Source organism: Bos indicus x Bos taurus, chromosome 22, assembly GCF_003369695.1.
Source record: "Bos indicus x Bos taurus breed Angus x Brahman F1 hybrid chromosome 22, Bos_hybrid_MaternalHap_v2.0, whole genome shotgun sequence".
Lineage (NCBI taxonomy): Eukaryota > Metazoa > Chordata > Mammalia > Artiodactyla > Bovidae > Bos > Bos indicus x Bos taurus.
In genome coordinates this window covers 4,115,338-4,139,408 of record NC_040097.1, presented here as the reverse complement: position 1 = coordinate 4,139,408, position 24,071 = coordinate 4,115,338, and the positions used below count along the sequence as shown (strand labels likewise).

General features: G+C 49.9%; 1 protein-coding gene and 1 non-coding gene across 12 annotated transcripts in view; one reads left to right on the top strand and one right to left on the bottom strand.

Moving 5' to 3' along the window:
* The window catches only part of LOC113880949 (peroxisome proliferator-activated receptor gamma), a 217,488-nt gene that overhangs the window by 9,289 nt on the left and 184,128 nt on the right, over positions 1–24,071 (bottom strand). For all 11 annotated transcript variants that reach the window (XM_027523652.1, XM_027523651.1, XM_027523654.1 and 8 more), the window contains 5 exons: positions 21,136–21,172; positions 17,314–17,818; positions 16,201–16,278; positions 7,695–7,745; positions 5,295–5,433 (listed from right to left, as the gene is read on the bottom strand). In XM_027523652.1, the coding sequence (XP_027379453.1) occupies positions 5,295–5,433; positions 7,695–7,745; positions 16,201–16,278; positions 17,314–17,818; positions 21,136–21,172 (810 nt within the window). The remainder of the gene's footprint in view (positions 1–5,294; positions 5,434–7,694; positions 7,746–16,200; positions 16,279–17,313; positions 17,819–21,135; positions 21,173–24,071) is intronic.
* On the top strand, positions 6,789–6,860 carry TRNAC-ACA. The gene has a single exon. It is a non-coding gene; the product is annotated as a tRNA-Cys (tRNA).

Sequence of the window (24,071 nt, the reverse complement as noted above, 5' to 3'; positions counted from 1 at the left end):
CTTAGGTATTATGTGGTGTTATAAAATGGCAACCCACTCCAGTATTCTTGCCTGGAAAATCCCAGGGATGGGAGAAGCCTGGTGGGCTACAGTCCATGGGGTCACAAAGAGTCGGACACGACTAAGTGACTTCACTTTCATAATTACGGAGGAGAATCTTCTGAGGAGCTGTGTCCAAAACCACTTATGAATTAACAGGGATTAGACGTACAAATGTGGACGATGTTAACAAAAACACAGTCAGTAGGAAAAACAAGCCAAGAGGGCGGCTTAGGAAACGACTGGAGAAGAGATGGGATGAAGGCACTCCTCCCTGCAGGGTGAGGGCACGGGGGCCCTGATGCCTCTCCCCGGGGCAGAGCCAGCTGCCAGCTCTCCATGACACGTGATGGTTCTCTGGGCTCTGGACATGCTGTCTACTGGCTTCCCATGGCTCCCATATTTTGTCCGATTTGCAACTTCTAATTTGCAGGGAGCTGTGAAATCACGTGACCAAACAGTCAACGTGAATCCAAAACTGAAATGGGTGGGAAGGAGGCTCAGGAGTAACTAGAACTCTGGGTTAAGGCCACCAGCAACTGCATGTCTAGGACAAAAATAAAAATCCTCAAGTTGGTGTTTTGGCTTTCTGGCTGGCAACTCTACTTAGCTATGGTGGGAACTACATGGAACTGAGTCATAAAGAGCCCTAATCTCTGTACTTACCAACTGTGGTTAAAACTCAACATTAAAAAAACTAAAATCAACCATCTGGTCCCATAATTTCATGGCAAATAGAAAGGGAAAAAGTGGAAACAGTGATAGATTTTATTTTCTTGGGCTCCAAAAATCACTGTAGACAGTGACTACAGTCATGAAATTAAAAGATGCTTGCTCCTTGGAAGAAAAGCTATGATAAACCTAGACAGAGTATTAAATAGCAGAGACATCGCTTTGCTGACAAAGGTCCGTCTAGTCAAAGCTATGGCTTTTCCAGTAGTCATGTATGGATGTGAGAGTCAGACCTTAAGGAAGGCAGAGCATCGAAGAATTCCTGCTTTTGAACCATAGTTCTGGAGAACCGAGACTCTTGTCCTTTGGACTGCGAGGAGATCAAACCAGTCAACCCTAAGAGAAATCAACCCTGAATATTCATTGAAAGGACTGATTCATTGAAACACTTTGGCCACCCGATGTGAAGAGCCGACTCATTAGAAAACACCCTGATGCTGGGAAAGACTGAAGGCAGGAGGAGAAGAGGGCAACAGAGGATGAGACAGTTGGATAGCATCACTGACTCAATGGACATGAATGTGAGCAAACTCTGGGAGATAGTAAAGGACAGGGAAGCCTGGCATGCTGCAGTCCACGGGGTCGCAAAGCGTTGGACACGACTGAATGACTGAATGACAACAACCAGCTGTGGGACCCTTGGTGACTGCCCTGACCCTCTGAAACCTCAATTTCCTCGGCTGTAGGAGGAGGTGAGCGCCACAAGCCTCATGGAGCGTGAAGATGAAACGAGATGGGAGGAGAAAAGCAACAGGCAAGCTGACGGTGGCCATGGAGCCGGCAGCCAAGGGCGCTTTGCAGGGGATGGGGATGTGGTGAGGAGGGGCTCTCGTGGGGGGATGTGGGTGTGTGAGGAAGGGCTCTCGCGGGGGGATGGGGACGTGTAATGAGGAGCTCTCGCAGGGGGATGAGGATGTGGTGAGGAAGGGCTCTCGCGTGGCTCCTGGCCTGGCTGTCTGCCGTGGGCATTCACAGTCAAGCGGCCGGGCAGCTGTGCCTGACCTGAGGTTGTGCTGCCCGTTCCACGTGCTGCTGCTGGAGTGAAACTGGACTCACAGGACTTAGTCCAGGGAAGAGTCTCCCTGAGTTTCACAGCGGCCCTCTGTCGTGAGTCCCTGCCTCTGTGAGCAGGAACAACTGTGAAGGCAGCATGCCTGGGTGTTACCTGTGCCGGCAGCTCTAGCGTATGTGTGGTCTCACACTGCCAGCCTTCCAAAGGAAAACAGCAGTGTTAGACACAGGCAGCACCCTACTGCTGCGCCTGGGGCGGGGGCCAAGGTCGGGGGGCCACATCCCTCACCGCTGGCCAGCACAGCTCCCGGACTCTGGCCTGAAGACGCCCTTCCTGGCGCTGCTGGGCCAGGACCTGGGCTCACAGTAACCACACGAGCGTCTCCAAGTGCATAAAACACCCCCCAGCAGGGCAAAGGCCTTGGGGAGCTGGGAAACAGCAGTGGATGGATTTTCCTCCTTTTTAAAAAGTCTGTCCATCTGTCCACCCTTTCATCCATCCTTATAAGGCTGTTTATTTTTAAATGAGCAAGTTCTCTCTACTCATCCTCCACAAAGATGACTTGAGTACTGAAAGCACATGTGATAAGGTATGCTTATACCACACTCGACAGAGGCCCCGCCCCTGCAATTTTCTGTTTTTACTTTTTATACAGATGTTGCTTTATAAATATGATGGTATCCATGTTACACGATGAGTGACCGGAAGCTGAGAGGCACAGTAACCTTTCTGAGGTCACAAAGGCAGCAAGACACTGAGCTGGCCACGAGCCCCAAAGAGACTCTCCGTCACCCCGCTGCCTCTGAGTGCGTCACTGTGGCCTTGCTGGCTGGAAAATCCCGCTCATGTTTCACCCATTCACCAAGCACACTGGCCAAGGCCTGCGGAGTGTGCAGCCTGGGCGGCTGCTCTTCCCCAGGGAGGAAGAGGGCAGGCGGGAGCCAGTGATGGCCAGGCCACAGGCTCACCTCATTTAAGTGCCATGACCTGTGGGTGACTCTGCAAGCTAAGCTCAAGGTCATCCTGATCATTCACGTGGTGACCCAGAGTTAGGACATCTGTACCTGAAACCCAGGCCCGGAAGAAACAACAGGAGCCTTTATCTTAGAGGGGTGGGCACTCCTTAGCTTTATATATATTGCTGACCCACTTTGAGAATTTAATGAAAGCAGAAGGGAGGATGGGATGGTTAGACAGCATCACTGACTCAAGGGACATGAATCTGAGCAGATTCCAGGACAGTGAAGGACAGGGGAACCTGGTGTGCTGCAGTCCATGGGCTCGCAGAGTCGGACATGACTTAGAGACTGAACAACCACCACCACCCGTTCTGGACGCAGAAAAATGCACCCATTTACAAACATGCAATTTTGAATAAAATTCTGGGGGGGGTGCCTGGGGCCCCTCGAATACCATCTTATGATTCTAGGTTAAGCACACTTGATGTTAGAGCACTTGATTTAAAAGACTGAACTGGCTTTCTTTGTGCATTAACAAGGAAAGGCTCAAAAATACATGGAGCAGTACATGATCGAGGCTGTAGACCTCAGGGGCCATGACGTCACAGGAGTCCTCTCAAACACCTTGACATCTTTGTTTGCACCTCACATACAATTCTCAAGAGCTCCCAGGAAGCACCCACTGGGTGGATGTGGCAAAGTTTCAGGGGCTTATCAGGAGCAGCAGTGCTGGAGGGCAGCGGCCCCCAAACGTTCTGGCACTGCAGGCTGGTTCCGTGGAGGACAGTTTTTCCATGGACCGGTGGGGTCTGGGAATGACTCACGTACATCACATCTTTCTACTATCAGTACATCGGCTCCACCTCAGATCACCAGGCGTTCGATCCTGGAGGTTGGGGACCCCTGCGGTAGGGGGTCCCAAGGACCTTCGCCCACGTGCCCAGGCCTAGTGATGCAACCAGCCCCCGGCAAGAGTGTACCTCGAGGCTCTCCTGGGCTCCAGAACTGTTCATGTTCACAGCATCTTCCCCCTCCCCCCACTCCTCCTGGGCTCCAGAACTGTTCATCTTCACAGCATCTTCCCCCTCCCCCCACTCCCAGTTGACTTACTATGTCCAAAACATAAATCCAAGAATCTAGGCGTGACCCTGAACTCCTCTCCTCCCCCAGACCCTACTTCCTATTCCATCTGCAAGGCTGGTCAGGTCAGCTTCCCTGACTCCTCTCTCTGCTTCCACCTTTTGCTCCCCTCGTCCCACCCTAACCCCACCATCTGTTAGTAACAAAGCAAAGGTCCTATTGAATCGAGTCGTTAAATATAAGTCACTCCTTTGCTTGAGATCCCCTCAGACTTCCAATAGGCAGAATAACATCCCAAGTCTGTGCCAGGGCCCACGTGATCTCCCCCAGCCTGACTCTCCCCGGGGACGGACCCCGGCGCTCTGGACGCACTGAGACCTGCTGGACTCGTTCCTGCCTCGGGGCGTTTGCGCCTCTGCAAAGGGTTACTCCCCTGGGCCCCGGGGGTTCTTCCCTACACTCTCAGGGGACCTGTTCCTTCACTGGGGTTGCACTTGAGTTGTTGGTGTTTGGGGCACATCTTTTCAGAGTCTTCTCCTAACCATCTACCTTCCTTTTACTCTCTGTCCCTTTATTCCACTCTGTTTTTCTCAGTACCCTGAAATTACAGTGCATATTTGTATGTCTGCTTGCTTGTCCCCCTCCCAGCATGTAAGGAGCGTGCCCACCCAGGCAGCTCCTGGGTGTTCCTGGCACCTAAGAAGACCTGGCTCACACGAGACCCTCAGCAATATTCTGGTGAATGGGGTGCTTGCCGGGCCCCAACTCCTTCCTTTAAATAAAGAGCAGGGAGGCAGTGCCGTATGCAGTTTCTAAGAGCCTGGGTTCCAGCATTCAGAGTGCAGTACTCTGATACTCGCCCTGGAGACTTTTAGGGGCAGGTGACCCTTTCTACCACAACTGCAGTCTCCTTATCAGAAAAATGAGGCTCGAGAGCACCAGTCTCGTACAACTGCTGTTAGGATTAAATGAGGTCATGAATGTCGAACGCCTGGCACTCAGTGAGGGCTCAAGAAATGATTGCTGTCACTACCATCACCAGTACACCATGATTATTAGTGGTAACTGCACACTCCAGTCCTCTTGCCTGGAAAATCCCATGGACGGAGGAGCCTGGTGGGTTGCTGTCTATGGGGTCGCACAGAGTCGGACACGACTGAAGCGACTTAGCAGCAACACATAATTTGCCAAACGAAACTCTCCCAGAAGACAAGGGACCGCCCTTCATCACAGGATCACAAACTAATGAGAGGTGGGGGTGGGGGCTGTGGACTCTCTTTTAAGATCTCAGAGCAGACAAGAGGGAAAAACATACCCTCCACCCTCATCCAAACGCTCTTATCTAAGCCAGGAGGAGGACAGCACCTCAGGAAAAAACAGCAACCACACACAGCCGATTTGATGTTCGCCCCGGGATCTGACCCGGACCCTAAGCCTGGTTCACGTGCCTGCGAGGCCAAGGAATCACTTACGCAAATCTGTTCCGTACTTAAGTCCAGGCTTGGGCACCCAGCCCTTGCTGCGGAAGTGATGGTATGCCATGTAGGTCGTCCTGAACGTGGGCTGAACTGTGGAGAAAGCGTTCCAGAGCTTCATGATCGTCAAAGGCTCCTGTGGTTGGTGGGAGAAGACCAGGCATTACTTACTATGCGTGTACCCACCGGTCACCTGGCCAGCGCATCAACAGCATCTCTACCAAATGTGAGCTGAAGATGGTGCCCACGATGAAGGGCTTTAGCTGGAAGATACAGACCCAAGATGTCCAGTGTGGCGGCCGCCAGCCACTCCCCTGAACTGCCATAAACACACAGTGAGTTTCAAAGACTTTGTACACAAAAGAGAATGCAAACTTCATATGCAAAAGAGAAGCAGTTTAAATATGTCGGGTTAAGACTATCTCAGTAGTCTTAAATATGTTCGGTTAAATAAACTATATACATCAATTTCAGCTGACTAAAAATAATAAAAACCTTTTCAGTGTGGCTACTAGAAAATTAAAAATTATGCATGAGGCTCTCGTGTGAGGCTCCCATCATATTTCTACTGGACAGCACAGTCACAGAGGACCTGGGCGAAGCCCCCCCGAGACAGCCACTCTGGAGACAGGGAGCAGCCAAGTGAGGGCAGGAAGGGCAGTGGACACGGTGCTGGGAGAGAACAGCCCAGCCAGAGGAACGGGGCTGGGCCGGGGCCCACCAAAGCCGAGGGCGCACGTTTCAGCATGTAGAGACCCTGACGGGTAGCTACAGTACGGTGGGCCACGTTCAGAAATGCAAAAAGTGAATTCTGTAAAAGCCTTAAAAGAAAAGATACTCCATTTAGTCTCTGAAACTAGGTAATTAATCCCACAGCACAAATTAATAATCCAACTGCTCGTTTGACGATACCATGAGATAACATTCTCACGTATCAATTCAAAACCACCACACGAAGCACCAGGGAAGTGTGAGAAGCTTCCTGCTTCATTTCAGCCTTGAGTAAAAGGAGCCATTCTTTATTTGGTTTACAGCTCAGTCACTCAATAAGACTTGATCAGTTTGTCTCGGCCTAAGATCTTAATACTATAAACATGAGCTAAAGTTGAGACTTTTTTTCTTCTTTAAAAAAACAACAAAAAACAAAACCCCCAAACCAGTTGTTCCTACAGTGGAAACTCCATATGCGTGTGGTCTTCAAATCCATCCCCCCACAACAAGCAAGAGTCTGGTGGAGAAGGCTGGACTCTGACTTGGACAGCCCGCCGCGTTTCAGCAGCCGGCACGTCCTGACGAGTGTTGGCGAGGGCCCAGGGGAGGACGCAGGGCGGGCTGAGAAGGGCCGCCACCTGAGAAAAGGAGTCACCCGCCAGCCACACACCCATTCCCAAACCACGGGAATACTCGTGAAAAAGATTTATGGCGTTAGAATCTGCTGAGTGATAAGACATGTGCTCCCAAGGACAGAATAAAATACACGTTCTCCTGGCTTCCCTGGTGGCTCAGATGGTAAAGCGTCTGCCTACAATGCAGGAGACCCAGGTTCAATTCCTGGGTTGGGAAGATCCCCTGGAAAAGGAAATGGTAACCCACTCCAGTATTCTTGCCTGGAAAATCTCATGGATGGAGGAGCTTGGTAGGCTACAGTCCATGGGGTCGCAAAGAGTTAGACACGACTGAGCAACTTCATTCACTTCTCCCGTCTGATGTTCTGCTTACCTTTTTCACCTTGATTTTAACTTCATGAGGTTTTTTGAAGAGGTGTTGTATTCACAAGGTCCAAAATTCAAAAAGTACAGACGTGTGCGGTGAACTCTCACCTCCCACCGCCCCCAGCTCCTTCACTGGAAACAGGATTAATGATCTTCCAAGGGCAGCAGGCTACAGCACAAAATTCTGGGCTTCGGAGCTGCCCCGGCATCAGTTCAAATGCTAATTCTAACCAGACCAGCTGCGTGACCCTGTGAGTGGCTCGTTTCCTGAGCCTCAGTTACCTCATCTGTAAAACTCTTCACGCACGGAGATAAGGCCCAGAAGTACCGCGTGTGAGGTACCTGACTCACAACCTTCACTGAATCGGGTGCTAAGCACAGGCGGTTTTCGTTTCTGCTGTTAATTTTCAGTACCATTCTCACGGATTTTCTGATCATCAGATAAAGACACTGCTCTTCTCCTAGGATCTGGGAATGAAATTTAGTCTCAAAGGGTCAAAGTTGGCTTTTTTTGCCTGAACAGTTCCAATTCAGGATCCAAAGACTAAACTTAGAGAAAAAAAATTCAATTCCAGTTTTATCCAGTGAAAGTAGATACACTTGGAGTAAAGCAATATGAAAAGGATTACAACGTGCTTTTGGCATCAGGCAATTTTAAGTGGATTGTGTGAATAAAACACCTTACCTTTTCATAGTAAATACTCAGACATCCCAGCGCATAGACCAGGAAGAAGGCCTAAAAACAGGACAAGGAGAAAACGCTCATCAGAAACTGTTCCTTGTTCTCGAAAAACTATTTCACAGATTTATTTTTGCCTTAAATATCAATGAATGTCCTTTGCACCATCCAACTGGTCACAAACTTTTAAACATAAATGGTTCATTCAAATTTCAAGGGGTAAATAGGAATGTCACAGAATAGTTTAAAATCAGTGAAAAAAAAAACAACACTTTTATGAAATTTTCCATGTATTTTCTCTTTTAAAAAACCACACAGTTAAACTGAAAAACGACATAAAGAGCAATAACAGTAGAAACTTTTGCTCATTGGGTTTTCCTCTGTAAAATAACCAGGGAAAAAAATTGTAGAAGAAAAAGGAAGAAATTTGTGGAAAGTGAGCAATGCAGACTTGGGCTGACTCACAATCAAATGAGTTTCTTGGTCACTTGCTGTAAAGTGATTTCCTAACAAGTAAACCCCATCTTTCCATTAACTTCATCATATGACACCATGCTTCCCTCACATGGGGATACAATGGGGAAACGGCAAAGTCAGGCTCAGCTGGGTAAGATCACCTGGATATGGAAATAAAAATAACCTTCTGACAAAAACAAAAGGATGCCCACTGACACGGGAAACAGGCCCTGCTATTTGCTCTGTCTGTAGAAGGGGGCTGGGATCTGCGTTTACACCTGAAAGACTCGGGTGAGGCTGGTCTGCAGTAGACGGCAACTAAAACGGTGGCTCTACATGCTACTTTCTTTGTAAACCTGAGGACGGAAGACGAGGCTTATGATCAAATGACAGGTTCCCTGTCAAGGGCCCTCTGGTGCAGGTGGCAGCAGAAAGGCAGTTCCCTGCCACCCCTCAGGCTGCTGTCCTTGGTGCTGACGGCTGATCAAATGACAGGTACCCTGGAGGGCCCCCCAAGCCACCCCCCCCAGGCTGCTGTCCTTGGTGCTGACGGCTGCTGTCCTCCCTGCCCAGTGTTCAGGACACAAGACCACAGCTGTGAAGGTGCAGGGCTTTTAAGGAGTGGCAAGGCTCTGCTAAGGAAACACCTTCCCGACCCTCAGAAATCACCCCAATCCACCCCATCGCCACCCTCTCCTGGCCACCTGATGACATTCCTTTTTATAGCAGTAGTCCTTGAGGTGTGGCCAGTTGGAAGATCCTAGGGTCCCCAAGACCCTTGAAGGGGGGCCACAAGGTCAAAACCATTTCCTGAGATTAAGGCTCATTCTCCCCAGAGGCTCTGACACATGCGATACCACAAGAGGCTGAACGGAGCAGCGGATGTGAGAGTCCAGGGTGCTTCTCTTCAGCCTCATCTTACAGTCTTTGCAAAAATGAGAAAACCATGCTATTCTTCTCACTCGACTTGTTTTGCTTTGAAAAAATATAGTTGTTTTTCATAAAAATATTATTTCAGTGGGTTATCATGTAAAACGAGTTAATAAACACATACTTAAATTTTCATTTAAATATATAATTAGGTAAACATCAACAGATATAATCCACGTAAGATGCTCCTCAGGGTCCCTCGACAGTTTTTAAGAGAAAAGTGGTTTGATAACTACTTTAGTTCTATCCAGATCCAAATCGAGAGCTGCTCTGAAGACCAGCGGGTCTATGGCCATACCACCCTGAATGCACCTGATCTCGTCTGAAAACCAGTGGTCTCCTCCTGCCTGTACTTCTCCAAAGGGCCCCACACTCTGGTCCCACAGCCTCATCTCTGGGGCAGCCCAAGCCACCTTCCCAACACGGGAAGACCCCCTGCTCCCAGGCATCTGGCTGCATACCTGCCTTCACTGCCTCCAGCCCTGTGACTCTTCCCAGCAGGCTGCTTCACTTCTCTTCTGATGCACTGAGCTCGCTCCTGCCTTGGCCTTTGTAACTGCTGCTCCCACAGCTGGTATCAAAGGTCACTCCTCAGATAGGTCTTCCCTGACCACCCTGTTTAAGTAATCCCCATTCTGATCGACTTATTATAGTTGGGGAGGATCTTGTTCCAGTGGGGTTGGCATTCTTTAGAATTAAGTCATCAGTGTTGAAGGGGTTTGCATAACTTAATCAAGTTACAAGCCATGCTGTGCAGGGCCACCCAAGATGGATGGGTCACAGTGGAGAGTTCTGACAAAATGCAGTCCACTGGAGAAGGGAATGGCAAACCACTCTAGTATTCTTGCTGCGAGAACCCCATGAACATGAACAGTATGAAAAAGCAAAAAGATATAACACTGGAAAATGAGCCTCCCAGGTTGGAAGGCATCCAATATGCTACTGGGGAAGAGTGGAGGGCAATTGCTAATAGCTCCTGAAGGAACAAGGAGGCTGAGCCAAAGTGGGAATGTTGCTTAGCTGTGGATGTGTTTGGTGGTGAAAGTAAAGTCCAATGCTGTAAAGAACAATTTGCATAAGAACCTGGAATGTTAGGCCTGTAAATCAAGGTAAATTGGACCTGGTCAAGCAGGAGATGGTAAAAGTGAACATCAACATCTTAGGAATCAGTGAACTAAAATGGACAGGAACAGGCAAATTTAATTCAGAAGACCATTCTATGTACTACCGTGGGCAAGAACCCCCTAGAAGAAATGGAGGAAATCTTCATCAACCAAAGAGTCTGAAATGCAGTACTTGGGTGCAATTTCAAAAACGACAGTATGATCTTGATTCATTTCCAAGGCAGACCATTCATCATTACACTATATATTCAAGTCTATGCCCCAACCACTAATGCTGAAGAAGCTGCAGTTGAGTGGTTCTATGAAGACCTACAAGACTTTCTAGAACTAACACCAAAAAAAGATGTCCTTTTCTTCGTGGGGAATTGGAATGCAAAAGCAGGAAATCAAGAGATACCTGGAATAATAGGCAAGTTTGGCCTTGGAGTACAACATGAAGCAGAGCAAAGGCTAAAAGAGCTTTGCCAAGAGAACGCACTGGTCATAGCAAACACCCTCTTCCAACAACTCAAGAGACGACTCTACACACGGACATCACCAGATGGTCAACACCGAAATCAGATTGATTATATTCTTCACAGCCAAAGATGGAGAAGCTGTGTACAGCCAGTGAAAACAAGACTGGAAGCTGACTGTGGCTCAGATCATCAGCTCCTTATCCCAAAATTCAGGCTTAAATTGAAGAAAATAGGGAAAACCACTAGGCCATTTACGTATGATCTAAATCAAATCCCTTATGGTTACACAGTGGAGGCGATGAACAGATTCAAGGGATTAGATCTTGTAGACAGAGTGCCTGAAGAACTATGGACAGAGGTTCACAACACTGCAGGAGGCAGTGACCAAAACCATCCCAAAGAAAAAGAAATGCAAGAAGGCGAAGTGGTTGTCTGAGGAGGCTGTACAAATAACTGAGGAAAGAAGAGAAGCAAAAAGCAAAGGAGAAAGGGAAAGATATTTCCAAGTGAATGTAGAGTTCCAAAGAATAGCAAGGAGAGATAAAAGGCCCTCTTTAATGAACAATGCAAATAAATACAGGAAAACAATAGAATTGGAAAGACTGGAGATCTCTTCAAGAAAATTGGAGATACCAAGGGAACATTTCATGCAAAGATGGGCTCAATAAAGGAGAGAAATGATAAGGATTTAACAGAGGCAGAAGAGATTAAGAAGTGATGGCAAGAATACACAGAAGACTATACAAAAAAGGTCTTAATAACCTGGATAACCACAATGGTGTGGTCACTCACCTGAAGCCAGACATCCTGGAGTGTGAAGTCAAGTGGGCTTTAGGAAGCATAACTGCATACAAAGCTACTGGAGGTGATGGAATTCCAGCTGAGCTACTTCAAATCCTAAAAGATGATGCTGTTAAAGTGCCGCACTCCATATGCCAGCAAATTTGGAAAACTCAGCAGTGGCCATAGGACTGGAAGAGGTCAGTTTTCATTTCAATCTCAAAGGAGGGCACTGTCAAAGGATGTTCAAACTACCAGATAATTGTGCTCATTTCACGTGCTAATAAGGTTATGCTCAAAACCCTTCAAGCCAGGCTTCAGCAGTATGTGAACCCAGAACTTCCAGATGTACAAGCTGGGTTTAGAAAAGGCAGAGGAACCAGGGATCAAATTGCCAACATCCACTGAATCACAGAGAAAGGAAGGGAATTCTAGGAAAACATCTTCTTCATGGACTGTGTGAAAGTCTCTGACTGTAGATCACAACAAACTGTGGAAAATTGTTAAAGAGATGGTAATACCAGACCACCTTATCTGCCTCCCAAGAAACCTGTAGGCAGGTCAAGAAGCAATGGTGAGAAACAGACATGGAACAACAGACTGATTCCAAATTGGGAAAGAAGTATGGCAAGGCTGTCTACTGTCACCCTGCTTATTTAACTTATATGCAGAGTACATTATGAGAAATGCTGGACTGTGTGAATCACAAGCTGGAATCAAGATAACTGGGAGAAATATCAATAACCTCAGATATGCAGATACCACCACTCTAATGGCAGAAAGTGAAGAGGAACTAAAGAGCTTCTTGATGAGGCTGGAATCAAGATAACTGGGAGAAATATCAATAACTTCAGATATGCAGATGATACCATCTAATGGCAGAAAGTGAAGAGGAACTAAAGAGCCTCTTGATGAGAGTGAAAGAGGATAGTGAAAAAGCTGGCTTAAAACAACATTCAAGAAACTAATAAGATCATGCCATCAGGTCCCATCACTTCATGCAAGCAGAAGGGGGAAAAAGTGGAAAGAGTGACAGATTTCCTTTTCTTGGGCTCCAAAATCACTGTGAATGGTGACTGCAGCCATGAAACCAAAGACGCTTGCTCTTTGGAAGGAAAGCTATGATAAATCCAGACAGCTTATTAAAAAGCAAAGACATCACTTTGCCAACAAAGGTCTGTCTAGTCAAAGCGATGGTCTTTCCGGTAGTCATGCTGGACCATAAAGGTTGAGCACCAAGGAAGTGATGCTTTCCAACTGTGGTGCTAGAGAAGACCCTCGAGGGTCCCTTGGACTGCAAGGGGATCAAACCAATCAATCCTAAAGGAAATCAACCCTGAGTAGTGTTTGGAGGGACTGATGCTGAAGCGCCAACACTTAGGCCACCTGCTGTGAAGAGCCGACCCACTGGAAAAGACCCTGATGCTGGGAAAGACTGAAGGCAGGAGGAGAAGGGGGCAGCAGAGGATGAGATGGTTAAGACAGTGTAACAGACTCAATGGATATAAATGTGAGCAAACTCCAGGAGATAGTAAAGGACAGGGAAGCCTGGCAGTTACAGTCCACGGGTCTCAAAGAACCGGACACAACTAGGCGGGTGAAGAACAAGTCCAGGGAGGTCTGTGGGGAATGTCTACTTCGCTCCTTGAAATGTCACAGTCAGTCTTTACTTGGGGAGTACTAATAATGATGAATAATGGCTTTCCCTGGTAGCTCAGTCAGTAAAGAACCCACTTGCAGTGCAGGAGACCTGGGTTCAATCCCTGGGTCAGGAAGATCTCCTGGAGAAGGAAAAGGCAACCCACTCCAGTATTCTTGCCTGGAGAATTCCAGGGAGAGAGGAGCCTGATGGGCTACAGTCCACTGGGTTGCAAGAGTCAGACACGACTTAGCAACTAAACCAACCAGTATGATGGATGGATAAGCCTAATGATGGTTTTAACGCCATATCACTAGATCCGGTCAGGGCCTAAAGCGTTATTAAGGTGAAAAACAGCTTTCCAAGACAGAAGTCTAAGCCAGCTCAGTGCTGCCATTCTCACAACCTAAGAGCCGCTTTGAATCACCACAGCAGGGCTGCCCATGTTCCTCGTGGGCATTTATGGACACACAGAAAACTGCATGGGTGGTGCTGATAAACGGGGTGATGCACCCAAGGAAAGCGGCCAAAACGGAGCTGGGAAGTGGGGCTGGGCTTAACTGGCAGCAGCCTGGAGACTTCTGCCAACATGCCTCTGGAATTTCTCGGGGACCAAGCAGCTTGCAGGAATGAGAACCCCCTCGTCTCCTGTCACTCCAGCATTTCTTCAGCAGGTGTTTGGGAAGCAAGAGCAAGACAGTCAGTGAGAAGCATCAGCGGGTCACCGGGCTGGAGCAGAGGTAGAGCCCCTGGTTCCTGACACGCATCTCGTCCCTTCAGGCTCCACCGGTTTCTGGGCCAATCCCAGACCTCGTACACGTCCATTGATAATTGTTACCGACCACGTCACAGACGTCAGGCACCGGGTAGGAGGGCGTGGCACAGGTGCAGCCCACTGCCCACGCTGTGCCCATCACGCCGGACCGCAGTCCCGTCTGAGAGGACTTGAGCCACATTCTGCTTCTCTCTGGACTGTTAATACTCAGCCCAGGGCCTGGACACAGAAGGCACCCGGTGAATAATTTTGCTCGGCATGAATTGCAAAGGAAAGGGTTCCAACCAGCCAGTAACGGGCTTGCACAAGTGACCATAATGATGCCGATGACAGCAGCAGCGGGCACACCCCCCGGGCACCGCGGCACAACACGTGCTTCGCTGGGGCCAGCACACACACGATTTAATTCCAGAACACCTTACGCACGAGGTATTACACGACCCTCATCTCACGGTGCAGACACCAGAGGCTCAGAGAGGCCAAGCAGCTAGAGACTGGTGTTCCCAGCACTACGTGTGCCTGCTGAGCGTCTGAAACGCGGCGGGCGCAACCGAGGACAGGGGTTTTAATTTTGCTCAATTTTAATTAGTTTATCTAGTCACACACGGCTGGTGACCACTGTACTCGACAGCGGACTCAGCTGTCTCGTGTGTAGAATGAGTAGAGGAAGGGAATAAATCCCGACGTCCTTTCCTGCCGCAAGCTCTTGTGTGTCCCGCTGGCCGCACTGCGGAGGGAGGCAGGGGCCAGCGGGAGACACCATCACTTCTCTGTGAGCACATCTGGGGAATGACCAGCGTGGAGGAGCTCAATGAGCGTCGCGTGAGACCCACAGAGACGCCCAGAGCTGAGCCAGACGCCGCGGGAGCCGTCCAGGCAGGCAGGGGCTCCCCCAGAGAAGGGCACAGCCACAGACACGACACGGAGGAGGGGCGCCGTCTTCAAATCCGGGTGCAGTACAGACAGAAGCAAAAAAGGAGGCCCTCGAGGCTGTATGAACACAGGACAGAGGAACCCCAGAAGGAAAACAGGAGGCAGGTTTAGAAACCCGCCTGCACCCACTTTTGAAGCTTCCATAAAGGGGACACGTTAGTAATTCTGCAGAAGCAAACACTTAGAATCCATCCATTCACATAATCAGCTGTCATGACATGACCCAGAGCACGCATCACAGTTTACAAAAAGCTGGTGAAGCTCCAGGAATATGCTAAAAACCACTGCACAGGGGATTCCCTGGTGGCTCAGTGGTAAAGAATCTGCCTGCCAATGCAGGAGACAATGGGTTCAATTCCCAGTCCAGGAAGACCCCACATGCCTCGGAGCAACTAAGCCTGTGTGCCCCAGCTACTGAGCCCACGGTCTGCAGCCCAAATGCTCTAGAGCCCACGCTCCACGACAAAAGAAGCTTCTGCAAAGAGAAGCCTGCGCACAACTAGAGTAGTCCCTGCTCACCTCAGCTAGAGAAAAGCCTGTGCAGCAGCAAAGACCCAGCAGAGCCAAATAAACAAATATACAATCACGTATATGCGTGTGTGTGTGTATATGTATACACATACATATGGGCTTCCCTGGTGGCTCAGACAGTTAAGAATCCGCCTGCAATGCGGAAGACCTGGGCTCAATCCCTGGGTTGAGAAGATCCCCTGGAGGAGGGCATGGCAACCCACTCCAGTATTCTCGCCTGGAGAACCCCATGGACAAAGGAGCCTTGTGGGCTGCAGTTCATGGGATCTCAAAGAGTCGGACACGACTGAGTGACTAAACACAGCACGCGTGCACACACACACACACACATATAAAACCACTGCATACTTTAAATGAGAGTGGTATGTATATGCTCTGTGTCTCAATAAACTTGTAATTTTTTTATGCTTAGTCGCTCAGTTGTGTCCGACTCTTTGGGCCCCCAGGCTCCTCTCTCCATGGGGACTCTCCAGACAAGAATACTGGAGTTGGAGTGGGCTGCCGTGCCCTCCTCCAGGGGATCTTCCCAACCCAGTTCTCCCACTTTGCAGGCGGATTCTTTACCATCTGGGGCACCATGTTTCTACAGTAGCTGGTAAAAAAAAAGAGTAAAACGGTATTTGGACAATCTGAAACCCTGATGTCAAAAGAAGAGTCACATGACCCCTTGAAACCTCTGTGGGATGATACCGGGCAGGACCCACAAATGGACCTCCTAGAGTGGATAAAGCAAAGGCCGAGGAGTGAAATGCAGACAGGCCGACGGCGGGCGCTGCCTGTGGTGGTCTCAGTACCCAAGTGCAGGCAGAAAGGCACAGGAGGGCTTGTCTACACTGTCGCCCAGGCCCGAGGCCCACGCTGAGAAACACCATGCTGGCAACATTACCTCTTCTAGGCTGAGCTGCAGATACTCAAAGATCCTGAACGGATTTCTCCTACATACCAGTCTCTTCTGCGGCAACACCTGAAGAGGAAAATAAGATACACGTAGGACAAATGTAAGCCCTACATGTTATACGGAGGCTGCATTTTAAAATGAACATACTTCTGCTAAGTTTCCCAGATCCACACTTGCTGGATTCTGTTAAAAATGAAATTTTCTATTATTTATGTAGAAAAAGAGGTTTTTTGTTTTCCTTTTATAGCTGACCCTTGAACAACATGGGCGCTGGGGCGCCGAGCTTCCGGGCCGCTGGAAATCTGCATGTAACTCCCGGTTGGCCCTGCAGGTCCTCGCTTCCTGTTGTCTGTGGATTCAGCCAAGCCCGGGTCGTGGAGTGCAGCACACGGAAAGAAACACTCTTCTAAAGGGACCCATGTTCCCACCCATGTTGTCCCAAGGTCAGTATTGGCATCTTGACTTATTTTTTTTTATCCTCCATGGAGGATCGTTTCGTGGGTCAATTTTATGTGTTGCTTTTTTTTTCGCCTGACTGCACACCTCACGAGCACATGCCTAGGTTCGTAATGAGACTCCCTTCTAAAGGCAAGATAACATTTCTTCACGTGGGTGTTTCACGTACTATCTAATTATGAGACTGCTTCTCACTTGCAGCTTCCATAGGTAATTCTGGGGCAACTGCTGAGTACATCCCTTAACAAAGCGGCTCCAGCTCTGAGCCCCACCTCCTCCTGTGATGGCTCCCGCACACCTGAGCCCGTGCCCATGGCTACCCTCAAGACCTGCTGATCACCACTGCGTTCTTCTGCCCGACAGGGGACAGGATGTTACCTGACGTGCATTATTTCCTATGCGTAAAGCCAGGTTATTCACAGACTCTGAGGTTTTAGTTGAAACAGCCCTCCTGGCTGCTGAGCCCACAGGGCCGCTGGGGCCTGCAGACGGTCTGCAGGGTGTGTCCTGCACCGGCGCGCCCAGGCCCCAGGTGCTGGACACCGGCCCACTGCCAGGGCCCAGGGAGGGCCATCCCTGCTGGCCAGCATCTCTGGGCCAGGAACAGACGGCTCTGCAGGAAGTGATCTCTTCTCTTCTACTTACATCCCCTGCTGGGACCTCTTCGCTCCCGGCACACACAGCTTCCTCCACCAGCACATGCTCAGGCCCGCCCTCTCCGGCTGGAACCAGACCGGCTCTCTGGCTGCTGTCCTCAGGCTGACCACCAGATGGCAGAAGGAGAGCGTCCCAGTGGCCGTGGGGCAGAGGTGCGGGGATCTCGGCCACATGTTCACCTGAGCCGTCTGGGGTTCGGGGCTCAGGCCCGGGGCCCTCCTGTGGGCTGTTTGATCGCTCGCTGGAATCCTCCAGATCACATGACTTGCCCTCGACCCCATTCACGGCAGAGAGTTTCTCTCTGTCTGCTCTGCCTTCTGATTTGGAAACCACCTCGGAGTTGGGCTCATCGCCCAAAGGAACCTCTTCCATCATTTTCAGATGAGGATGCTCAAGGGGCTTTGTGTAGCCCTCGAGGACGCTGCGCACCATGCTCTCGTCCCGGCCTTGTCTTCGCAGGAGCTCTGCGGCCCACTCCACGCTACGCTGATACCTGCAAAGGGGGACGTCTGTTAGCAACAACACTTCAATGTCGGTACTAAAGAGACAGCACACACACACACACACACACAAAAAGACAGCTGAACGTGTGAAAACGGTGGGAAGGCAGTACGCCAAAAAGTCTATAGTTCTTCTTAATGAGGTAAATTATTTCTTTACACTTCTCTGCATTTTCTAACTGCTCTGTGATAACTATTGTTGTGTTATTTATTTTTATTACAGAGTTTCATTTAATTTGCTTAATTTGAACAAAAAAATGACCCCAGCTTAACAAAGTGTGAAAAATTTATGTGATTTAAACCTGGTGGACTAAGGACTTCCCTGGTGGTCCAGCGGCCAAGACCCCATGCTCCCAGTGCTGGGGACCCAGGTTCAATCCCCGGTCAGGGAACTAGATCCCCCGTGCTGCAAAGATCCCATATGCACCAACGAAGATCGGAGATCCAGTGTGCCACAACTGAGACCCAGCACAGCCAAATAAATAAACAGAAAAAAAACCCAAAAACTGGTGGACAAAATGATCTAGGTAAACATAGAGAGAAAAATGGTCGTCCTTTGTCAGGGTTTGCTTTGTATTATTTTCCATTTTGGATATCATGACGTTTTCAGACACATATCCCAGTCACAGAAAAAGGTCTTTGCTTAGTGTTGGAAAGCAAGATGAGAATTTTAATGAACATTTTTCACAGGACCTACCAATGTCTACAGCACACATGGAAAGGAACAATTACAATTATATACACCCCAGCGTCTTAAAAAAAAAAAAGACCCCTCCTCCACAATTTTCAAAATGTATTTTAATGAAATGAAACACTACATTTCTTAAACCTGAAGGCAAGCCCTGAACACTTCCCAACTTAGAAACAGCCACAGGTTTTGTTCAGTGAAGCAGGGCCAACGGCGGACAAGGCTGCTGGGGTGTGTCGGATGGTACAAGACGGCATACGTGTGGACTCAGATGGGCTCTGTTCACCTCCACCTACAGCGATCCGTCTGGAAAGCATTTGGAGAAGCCACATGGCTCGTGCAAGACAGCTGTCACTTTTCCCCTCACCCTGGGCATCCTGCCTGGGTGCAGATGACGGGATGCGTCGTGGTTTGTAAACTGCCGATGACACAGGGTGAAGCAAGGAAGCGAGCTGGCTTCTGCTGCGGCCGCCTCACCCTGACGCATCAGAAGTATCTCCAAGCTGTCCACGCCCTGTGTGTCCTGCACGGGGATGGGCCTGCCGTCCCGTGTGTACCAGAAACGGTATCACAGATGTGAAGACTAAGACCCGGTGAGGCCGCTCTATGTCTGTGAGACGGGTGCGGCTGTGGCCACACGTGCGGGACCAGAGTCCTGGTGTCTCATGTTCAGCCCCGCCTCGCTCCGCCACTCCTGGGTGGCTGAGCCAGTGACGTAACCGCTGCGTGCCTCAGTTTCCGCCCATAAGACAGAGGCAACAGTACAGTGACCTCGTAAGGATCACGTTATGTGCTGCTGTTTCTAATCGGGGTAAAACGTCGCTGCCCAGAGAGCAGCAGGGGGTCTCTCCTCCTGCATGAAAGGCATAGCACAGCCTTTTCACACGAGCGATCTGAAAGCATCTGTGCTTTTCACGCCACCTGTAATGCCTTCTAAAGCCTTCGTGGGTCTATGCATCTCCTGTGTCTGAACAAAAATGTGTATTTGTGTCATGCTATTTTCCTGGGGAAGGGATCCACGACTTTTCAGCAGATTCCCTGAGTGAAAACACGTGAAAGAACCACTGTATTAAAGATTCAGCGGCTCCCGCTTTGGGCAGATGGTGGAACTGAGAGAAACAAAGAGAAAGTAAGAGAGCAAAAGAGACAGCGTGCACACAGGCCCCTGCTCTGCCCTCGGCAGCAGAGTGGTTGAGGCAGACGCGGGTCCACGCCCTCACTGTGAGCACGAGGTTCTCGCACCAGCTATGAGCCCGCCTCCCCAGGCTCAGGGACACCGGTGCCCGCCCCAGGGAGCTGTGAGCACGGCTTAAAGGGGACCAGACACGTGAAGGGCTCGGCGCACGGGCAGTGCTGGACGAGTATTTGTTAGCTTGTGACTGTGGGGTCTTGGGGGCACACCTGAAGAGTAAAATCATCTTGACTCCAGACACAGTACGTTTCACAAAAGGACGCTTTAACAGATGGAAGCAAAGGCCTCAGCGGGCACTCCCTGGGAGGGGGAGTGGGAGTGGGCTCCTCCCTGTGACTCTGAGCGATACCACTAGGCATCCGGCTCCTTTCTCTGCTGTCCTGCCACTTTGCATCACACCTGAGTCCCTGCCTCTAATGACCTCACGTTGGCTCGTGGACAGCGGCTGCTGAAGCGCCTGCAGGAAAGCCTCCGAGGCAGACCGGTGATTGACCCATGGCAGAGGGACACAGAAGAGAAGGTGTCCTCCCGCTGGTGGGCGATGCCTTTACAAAGTCCTGCTGTGATCAGCTCCAAACACCGCTGGAGAAGCAGCAGGAAGAGAAGAGGAGGAGCTAGGAAGCGTAAGGGCAGAGCAGCAGCTCTGATCAGAAGCCAGACTGAGGCTGGTGACCCCTCCAATCCATCCCAGGGCCCCCCAACCCCTGAGTGGGGGCACCTGAACACGCCTCAGCTTGGCAGGCACTCCTGCCCTCGGACACACATCTTCTGTCCGCAGAGAACACCCTCCTCCACCTCTTACTGAAGGTTGACCTATTATTGGAAATTCTCAGCAGAACGGTTTTCAGTCAGTCTGCTTAGGTCTAAGCGCTGATCCTGAGCAAGTTAACGAACTTCTTCCTGTTCTGTGTCCTCACCTTCCAAGACAGACAACAACAGGACTGACCTCCGAGGGGCAGTGAGAGGACGAAAGCAGCTAACCCGTAAAGCTGCTATGAGGAGACGCTCCAGAAACGCTGGCACGTACAAGTTCACAGTCACCCCCCCACCCCAGGCTCTGGAGCTGCCCCGCCTAGTTCAAGTCCTCCTGGGCAGCTCTCGGGAGACTCCCCACGCAGGGAACGCAAACAACTACACCCACCTCAAAGGTTTCCCGAGAAGATGAACAGGGATGATACGGGTAGGTGGCCTGGACCAGGAATGGCGCTGCTATGACAACGGCAATGATGCTGACGGTGAGGGCGACAGCCCGTCACGATACTCATCACGGAAGAGTCACCTGCCTCCTCCTCTCCCACGAGAGTCTACAGTGACCAGACCACACGGCCCCAAGGAGAGGACCCAGGGCTCTCCTCCGCTCACATATCCCGTGCCTGGCCAGCACCTGCCCCATGTCATCCTGCCCACGGCCAACGTCCGCCAAGACTTACTTCTTTGATGTGATTACCGGCAGGTCTAGCTTCATATCTGCAACAACAAGGAAGTAGCTGTTAATTTACGGACTGACAGCCTAGAAAAGACAGAGAGAATTCCAAGGCCTGCAAAAATCTCACACGCAGGAAGTTGATTAATCCTGTCCAAGCAGCCGCAGCGAACACGTGCTGTATAAACCACCGCTCTCTGCTGCCCACAGCCCCTGCAGGTGCTGCTGACCCGTCAGGGCTCAGACATAACCCGGCAACCCTTCTCAACACTCCAGCTAAGTGGCTGCGGCACAGAGCGGGAGACTAGCACCTCTGGATGCTCAGGCCCTCGACTTATTTCACTTCCCAGACCAGGGATCGAACCCGTGTCCCCCGCATTGCAAGGCAGATTCTTAACCACTGAACCAACAGGGAAGCCCCAGGCCCTCCATTTCTATGAGAGCGCTGAGGCCCTAAAGGTGCACGCTGCATTCTGCTGGGCATCTGGCCAGAAGAGTCTTTCTGCCTAAAGCGTTGCCGAGGTCACTTCACGGTGTAGGTTTTCGTCCTCGACCTCCCTGACCCTGCCCGTGGGGAAGTCATCTCTGTTTCCTGACTCCCTGCCCAGTGCTCTAAATGCTGGGAGTCGCTGATGTTCGGCTTTAAAATCCTAGGGAAGTGAGTTCACAGACTCCTATCTCCTTAGGAATGAGAGTTTTCCTGGTGTTATGACCTTCCTCTTCTGGTAGTTTTACAACAAGCAACAATTTAGCAAGCGTTACTAACACCCTTCCACTTACCAAGCACAGGAAATACAGAATCATTAAAGCAAATCCCCTCTCCTTGAGATACTCACACTCTAGCTGGGGAGACAGACCAGCTGTATGGTTGATTCTAACCTCAGCTGATACATAGCAAGGAAAGCAAGTGTTGTCAAGGGACTGGCTTACTTGAACTGGAAGGGTTAGGAAAAAACACGAAGGAGAAGGAATAATTGAGTTGGGCTCTGCAGAATAAGTACGAGTTCGCCAGGCAGACCAGGGGAAAATGCAGAGGGATCCGTGCAGAGGCTGGGAGATGGCAAATGCTGCACGGCGGGTTCACACAACGGCTGGCAGCCCACGGTGGGTGTGGTGTCAACAGGTACAACGGGGTAGAACGGAACAAAGGGTGGAAGGTACGGCTGAAGCCAAAATGCTGAAGAACATCCTAAGATGGATACTTGAGATCTACTCCCTGAGGGCAGCCTATGCCCTTAACCTCTGCTTCCTTGGCCTAAATACATTTCCTTCACATTTTGGTCACTATTGGAAACTTTAGTTAAACTACATAGATCAGGAAAAGCTCAACGGTTAAGACCATCACACTATTTGAAACTTTTTATTACTTTGCCAAGTATTAGTAACTACTGGGGCTGGGTGATGAGGACAAAGTCATGATGCTTATTTGTTCTACTTTTTTTTCCCTCCCTCTTTAAAAAGTAAAACTCTATGAAACAATTTAAAGTGTATAAAAGCAGAAAGAATAGTATAATACATTTCCATGCTCCCATCACTCAGCTTTAACTCACAGCCAGTTCAGGCTTCCCTGGGGCTCAGTGGTAAAGAATCTGCCTGCCAATGCGGGAGAAGTGGGTTTAATCTCTGGGTGGGGAAGATCCCCTGGAGGAGGAAATGGAAACCCACTCCAGTATGCTTGCCTAGAGCATTCCATGGATAGAGGAGCCTGGTGGGCTACAGACCATGGGGTCGCAAAGAGTTGGACGCGACTGAGCAACTGAACAACAAGTCATGCTCCGTCTGTCTTCTGCCCCGGCCCCCAGATGATTCGAAACACACACCTCCCATCATTCCATCTTTGGCGCTTGTGTGCTCAGCTGCTAAGTTGTATCCGACTCTCTGAGACCCCCTGGACTGTAGCCTGCCAGGGCTCCTCTGTCCATGGAATTCCCCAGGCAAGAATACTGGAGCGCATTGCCATTCCCTTCTCCAGGGGATCTTCCCGAGTGTTCACAGTAACTGGAGAGCAAGCCTGAGATGGCCCGCGGAGGATGACACACGTGGGGCCCTCCACCCCTCACCGCAGTGGAGACCATCCTGGACCAGCTGACAGCCACCCAGTCTAGCTGGATCCATCGCTGGATCCATCACTGCGGCCAGCAGATCCATGACTAACCAGATACGAGCCCATCCAGACAAGAACAGCAGACCTACCCAGAACTCACCTGGAGACTCAAATGAGCAAACACAGCTGCTGTTGAAGACCACTGGATTTTGGGGTGGTTTGTTCCACAAGATCGTGGCAGGAGATACAAAGTGTATCCCATTAGGACTGAATCGCCGTGGTTTTGGTTTTGGCCGTACCACATGGCATGTGGGGTCTCTTTTAGTAAACGGACTTATTTTTGGCCGTGTGGGGTCTTCGCTGCTGCGTGGGCCTTTCTCCTGTTGCAGAGCAGCAGCTCTAGGGCTCTTGGGCTTCAGCAGTTAAGGCACACGGGCTCAGCACTTGTGGGGGATGGGCTTAGTTATTCCGTGGCCTACGGGACCTTTCCGGACCAGGGATTGAACCCGTGTCTCCTGCATTTGCAAGGCAGACTCTTCACCACTGAGCAACCAGGGGAGCCCCTATCATGTTTTAAAGTCACTCAAAATAGCTTCCCCTGTGGCTACACCATCAACGTGATACACAGATTCTTCATTTTCTTGATTTTTTTGTGTTTCTTTTAAATGAAATTAACTTTTTCAAATTTAACTTTCGCTTGTAGTCATGTAATACGTTTACAAGTTTCCAAAGTCAAATCTAGTCTCACTTCTCTCTCCATCCTATTCTATCCCTCCCTCACAGGCATCTAAAATTATAGTTTATCCTTCTTTACATTTCAAAACCTATTTGCAATCTCCTCCCCTTAGATGACCCGTGGCACACTGTCCTTTACCTTGCTTTCTCTGCTTAGAAATAAC